At 39.9% G+C, this 6,447-nt stretch overlaps 1 protein-coding gene across 1 annotated transcript; it reads left to right on the top strand.

Annotated features, from left to right (window-relative positions):
• Positions 1-4,912: 4,912 nt before the first annotated feature.
• On the top strand, positions 4,913-6,133 carry LOC125359898 (voltage-dependent anion-selective channel protein 3-like). The gene has a single exon (XM_048357759.1). The coding sequence runs from the start codon at positions 4,942-4,944 to the stop codon at positions 5,791-5,793; it is 852 nt and encodes a 283-aa protein (XP_048213716.1). The 5' UTR covers positions 4,913-4,941; the 3' UTR covers positions 5,794-6,133.
• Positions 6,134-6,447: the final 314 nt, after the last annotated feature.

Here is a 6,447-nt window from a genome sequence, read left to right on the forward strand (position 1 = left end):
GACAAAGATGAGTTCCACTGGAACATGTTAACGTGGTAGACATGACTGTAGTATGGACACAACCAGCAAATTAAGCTTAGAACAGAAAGAGCTAAATTCAAGGACTTTGGAAATCATCAATATAGAGGTAATATTTGAAGCTGAGAATTACATAATCCTGTGCAGAAGAGGATGAAAAAGTCATGTAGAACCTTCAGGAACAATACATTAACAGAGAAAATAACAAAAGAGCCAATGGGTGACACTGAGAAGAAACAGAGATCTTTGCCCCTGTCATGGTGGACATTTGCTGTGTCCCCTTTTTTGGTATCAAAGTTTGGACTTTGGGCCTGGCACTCGTAATCATCTTGCTTTCTCTTGTCTGGTGCTCTACCACTTGAATCACACATCTAACCCAACTTTTTCTGGTTAACAGTAAATGGAATTTAGTGAACATTTTTGCTTGGGTTGGTTTCAAACCACTATCCTCAGACCTCATCCTCCGGAGTAGGTAGAATAACAGACGTGAGCCACCCATACCTGTCTCTCTCTCTTTTTTCAATGTTGGAAACTTTTAAACTCTTAACAATGTTGAAATATTAGATTAAATATTAGTAACCATATTTATAGTATTGTGCTATAGAACATTAGAAGTTATTCTTCTTATCTAACTTCATCTCTGCACTCGTTATCTCATTCCCTCTCCATCTCTATTTCCCTTCCCACAGCTCTTTCCCAGATTGATAACCTCTCTTCCGTTATCTACTTGTGTAAGATCAGTATTTTAACTTGCACATGTAAATGGAAACTTGTAATATTTTGTCTTTTTGACTTATTTCATTTAACAATGTCCTCCAAACTCAACTATGTCATGGCAAAGGAAAAAATTTGATTCTGCTTTATTACATCTAGTGTGTGTACACGTGCACATGTGTGTGCATGTGCGCACACTCACATGGTCTTTTATATGCATTCATCCATACATCGACCTCTGGGGTATTCCACATCTTCACATCTTGTCCATTGTGATTGGAGCTAATAATCACAGAGCTTCACACATGTAGTGGGCACGCCTGCACTTCCTTCCTGCTAGGACCCCAATTTATTCAGGGGAAATTCAGCAGGTGCAATAAATATCCTGGGATCCAATGTGAAGGAGTTTACAGTGTTACCTAAGGACTAGAAAGAACCAGAATCTAATTCTTCCTTTATTATTTATTTGTTTTGAACGACTCACATGGGCAGGTTTGGTGCAGGAAATATACAGTATGAGGAAAAAAGTAGAGAAAGGGGAGTGGGAATCACCACTTCAAAAGAGCTGGTGTTTCACAGGAGGAAGAAAGAGAGAGGAAATCTCAGTGTGAAGAAGCAGAATCCAAGCCTTTAAAATAAAGGGGAGATGGAAATAGTGCCATGAAACTTCTTTTTTGGAGTAGTCAGCTGCTCACTGTCTCAGAAGTCAAATAGCCTCTTTAAATTAGCGAATCACCTTTTCTTTTAGACTTGAATGTGATAGAAAGATTGCAAATATGACCAGGAGACAACTAAAGGTGAAATATCTAGTTGGGGCTTACTTCTCTGAATCATTCCAATTATTCCTCATTTCTAGGATACCAGAAGCCACCTCAAAGAACATGATGATTCTTTATTGCTTGTGAAAAATATTTACATTTTCTCTGTACCAGCTGTATATAAGGAATTGATATTTTCTGAATTGCTAAGTCAATAACATTTCCCTTGAGCCATGAAAGGAGTTGATAAACCAGCAAAACACAAGAGCTTCTGTCCCAAAGAAGTAGGAGGCACTCAGGCTGTCAGACAATTAAGTGGACCTGAATAAACTGATGTAATTAAGCCTCTTACTGCATAATTATCTTTATTTTAAATGTGTCTTTTGATGAAACATCTGTTCCTTGCTCTAGATCTGAAAAGGACTCGTGCTCCCCACACACGCAGAGCTTGGAGGCCCTTGCACATGCTGTCAGGGCTACCTAACTTCGAGAAAACAAATGGTGTCATTTGTTCTATCTCTGCGTGGAAGAGAAAGGTATCCTTGCATCCTTGGCCTTTGTTCATCTGATCGACATGCTTGCAGCAGCTGCCTGAAGAGAGGTTACACATATCCATCCCTGACAGGGGGCATCTAGCTGTCAGGTTCTGCATGTCTAGCTGTTGGCCCTGAAGAACCCCCAGCTGTGCTGGGTGAATCAAGGCTGGGCCCAGTGGTCTGTAGGACTCTCTTAGGTCCCTGTCTCCAGGCAGCTGGGAAGAACCTTGTTCCTTTCACTGAATAAATATGGTTGGTCAAATATGAAATACTTGATGTAGGCCACTTATTTTGCTGAATTTTTTATTTTTACTTTTTGTCATTGGTCCTGGGTCTTAAACTCAGGGCCTGAGAGCTGTTCCTGAGCTTCTTTTGCTCAAGGTATCACTCTACCACTTGAGCCACAGCTCTACTTCTGGGTTTTCTGATAGCTTTTAATGGAGATAAGAATCTCACAGACTGGCTTCTAACTGTGATCCTCAGATCTCAGCCTCTTCAGTAGCTAGGACTTTAGACACCAATGCCTGGCTGTTGGTGTATTTTGATGGATCATTTTTTACCTATTCTAATTCTACAGTCTGAAAGTGCCTATTAGTCAAATTTCTAGCATTGTTTTAATACCAATGCTCCCTTTAGGTCATAGGCTTTGGTGGGAAAGAGACCTGCTTTTATAGCTGGTTTTGCCATTCTACCCATGGGCTATGACATCAATCATTCATTGTTATTTTGCCTTAGTTTGTCCAACTTTAAGCTTGAAATCATGATACTTGCCAGGTGAAATGAATGCAGGAATCAAAAGGTAAATGAAGGGCCTAGTAACCTAGCATGGTGTCTTGACTATATTAGCTAATCTGAATAAACATTCATTCTTTTTTCTTCGTCACACCTCTTCCCATTGTTCCTAAGGCAATCCTAAATATCATTCTTTTAGTAAACGGTGAGACTTCTGTGACTGGGAATACAGACTAGTACCACCTCTCTTTAGTGTCATTAGTTGGGAGAGCAAGAAGTTAGGCCAGCAGGATGAGTGCTGAATGGGATCAACAACAATCTACCAGCCCTGATTGGTGAATAAGGAATTTGATCTGTATTTATTCCATACTTGGGCTTTGTCACTCCCTTCCTAGATACTTCTTGTCTTCAATGTATTGGTGTCACTCACACTAGATCAGCTCATGGCAGATGATATATTAAGCCAATGTCTTAGCTTTTCTTCTTATTTCTAACAGCTCTATTGAAATACGATTTGCACACTACACAATTCATCCACTTAAAATGTAGACCTCAGTGGCTTTTAGTATTTTTGCAAAGGTGTACATCTATCACTGTAGTCAATTTTAGAACACTGTAGAATTCAGAAAGAAATCCTGTACTCTTCAGCCACCACACCCCATACATCTACTCCACAGCATTCTTAGGCAGCCACTAATCTGTTTCTATCCCTATAATGTTCATATCTAGGACACTTCACATAAATTAAATCATAAAATATGTAATTTTTGTGTCTAGATTTTTACTTTGAATAATATTTTCAAGGTCTAGCAAATTTTTTGGTATGTACCAGTACTTTACTCTTTTTATAGCTAAAAAATTTCCATTGTAATGGATATACCATATTTTATTTATCCATTTTTCAGCTCATTGACATGTGGTTTGTTTTTACTTTTTTGTCTATTGAGAACAATAATGCTGCTGGCATTTGTATCAAGATTTTGCATCAAGATGTGTTCATGATTCCCTTGTGTGTAGATTTAAGGATAAAAGTATTAGGTTGTATGGAAACTACTTTTTAATTTCACTTAATTTTACTGTAAGGGTGATGTCAGAGGGTTTACAGTTACGTAAGTAAGGTAATGAGTGCATTTCTTGTCAAACATTATTTTCTTTGTGGTGTTGGGATTGAGTCCAGCTTGTCCATGCTGTGCAAGCACTCTATCTCTGAGCTATTCCCCCAGTTGTTTTTAGTAGCTTCCAGACTCTTTATTTAAAAGCAGTTGCAGGGGCTAGGAATATGGCCTCATGGTAGAGTGCTAGCTTTGAGCAAAAAGAAGCCACAGACAGTGCTCAGGCCTGAGTTCAAGCCCCAGGACTGGCAAAATAAAAAAAAATAAGTCTGCAGCATTTAAAATTCCCACCAGCAATGTATGTTGGTTGCCCTTTCTTGATAGCTAGTTGAATTAATCTGTTGCAAAAAGTATTTCAATGGCTTGTACTTTAAACCATAGCTTCTAATGGCTTTGTACTTCAGAGGACTTAAAAAGCAGTGCGGGCTGTGCTACAGTAAGTCACTGGGCCACAGAACACCAGATTGTGATTATTTGTAATCTCATTTGCAATGAGATAAGTTGGGTAAGGAAGAGGAAATGCTCCATCTCAGAGCAGGTCTTCGGGGAAGTGGCTGTCATGTCAACAGTGCTCAGGGTGGAGGAGGAGAGGGGAAAGTCAAGAAGAAAGTCAACATCCAATCCCATCAGTAACTCACCACTTAACACCAAGCTGTACTACCTTATTAGTAGTGATATATTTAATTATCAGCTATATAAAAACAGGCACAGAAAAGCTGAAAGTAGCATCCAAAGAATAGTGAGGAAGCTATGCTTCTAATCTTTGATCCAGAATGATTTTTAAATGGCAGTGACACCTGTTGGGCATCTGTGGCTCAGACACTACTCAGCAGGTTGACATCTGGAGGACTTTCATTCAAATGCAGCCCAAAGGAAAAAGTTGGCAGGACACTCTCTACAGTTAGCCAGCAAAAAGCCAGACTGGAGGTGTGGCTTAAGTAATGGAGTACCAGCTATGAGGCCTTGAGTTTTTTGCTCTGGTATTAGCACTGAAAAAAGAAAACAAGGTTGGTTCGAAGAAGACCTTCAACGTTGCCCTGGCGGAGCGGGCCGGGCCCTTGCGTTGTAGATATGTATAACACACCGACTTACTGTGACCTAGGAAAGGCTGCCAAGGATATCTTCAACAAGGGATATGGGTTTGGCATGGTCAAAATAGATCTGAGAACCAAGTCTTGTAGTGGAGTGGAGTTTTCTACTTCGGGTCATGCATATACTGACACAGGGAAAGCGTCAGGCAATCTAGAGACCAAATATAAGGTCTGTAACTATGGACTTACCTTCACCCAAAAATGGAACACAGACAACACTCTTGGGACAGAGATCTCTTTGGAGAATAAGTTGGCTGAAGGGTTGAAACTGACTCTTGATACCATATTTGTACCGAACACAGGGAAGAAGAGTGGGAAATTGAAGGCCTCTTATAAACGGGATTGTTTCAGTCTTGGCAGTAATGTTGATATAGATTTTTCTGGACCAACCATCTATGGCTGGGCTGTGTTGGGTTTTGAAGGTTGGCTTGCTGGCTACCAGATGAGTTTTGATACAGCCAAATCCAAACTGCCTCAGAATAATTTTGCCCTGGGCTACAAGGCTGCAGAGTTCCAGCTGCATACTCATGTGAATGATGGCACTGAATTTGGAGCCTCCATCTACCAGAAAGTTAATGAGAAGATTGAAACATCAATAAATCTTGCGTGGAGGGCTGGTAGCAACAATACTCATTTTGGCATTGCTGCTAAATACAGGCTGGATTGTAGAACTTCTCTATCTGCTAAAGTAAATAATGCCAGCCTGATTGGACTGGGTTATACTCAGACTCTTCGGCCAGGAGTCAAACTGACCCTTTCAGCTTTAGTCGATGGGAAGAACTTCAACGCAGGAGGGCACAAGGTTGGGTTGGGATTTGAACTGGAAGCTTAGGTTGATTTTTGAGTAGAGCATCAGATTTGTCCCTGCAAGTGAAGAGAAATGAACCCACTATGTTTTGGCCTTAAAAATTCTGTGAAATTTCAAAAGTGTGAACTTTTTATTCTTCCAAAGAATTGTAATCCTTCCCACACTGAAGACTAGAGATTATAAATCCATCTTAAGGGAGGTCCTTGAAGGCATGCCTGGAAGTTGTCAGGTGTGTGCCACATTTCAATTGAGTTGTGCAGTGTTAATTTAAATGTGTTCCTCAGCGACGATGTAGTGTCATGTTACTGGAAGTGACCTGGCCCTCCAGTTTGCACATCACGCCCTGCATTTCCCACACTTTCCCATGACCTTTTCATACATTGGTCTCTGTGCTACAGTGGAATCTTTGGTTTTGCATCAGAGTAAAATAAAATAAACCCATCACATTTGGCAAAAAAAAAAGAAAACAAATAAAACAATAATAAAAATCAATAATATTAAGGTTTTTAAAAAGTGAGACAAATCACTTTTTCATGTGATTATTGTGAAGGTTAAGGTAAGACTGTTAGGTATGCTTCTTAAATTATAAAACACTATGTTAGCCAAGCACTGGAAGTTCATGCCTGTGATCCTAGCTACTCAGGAAACTGAGATCTGAGGATTGTGGTTCAAGGCCAG

This window comes from Perognathus longimembris, chromosome 11 (assembly GCF_023159225.1).
Source record: "Perognathus longimembris pacificus isolate PPM17 chromosome 11, ASM2315922v1, whole genome shotgun sequence".
NCBI classification, from domain to species: Eukaryota; Metazoa; Chordata; class Mammalia; order Rodentia; family Heteromyidae; genus Perognathus; species Perognathus longimembris.

Coding starts and splice junctions, on each gene's coding strand:
- LOC125359898 (XM_048357759.1), top strand. CDS start 4,942: ATGTATAACACACCGACTTACTGTGACCTAGGAAAGGCTGCCAAGGAT.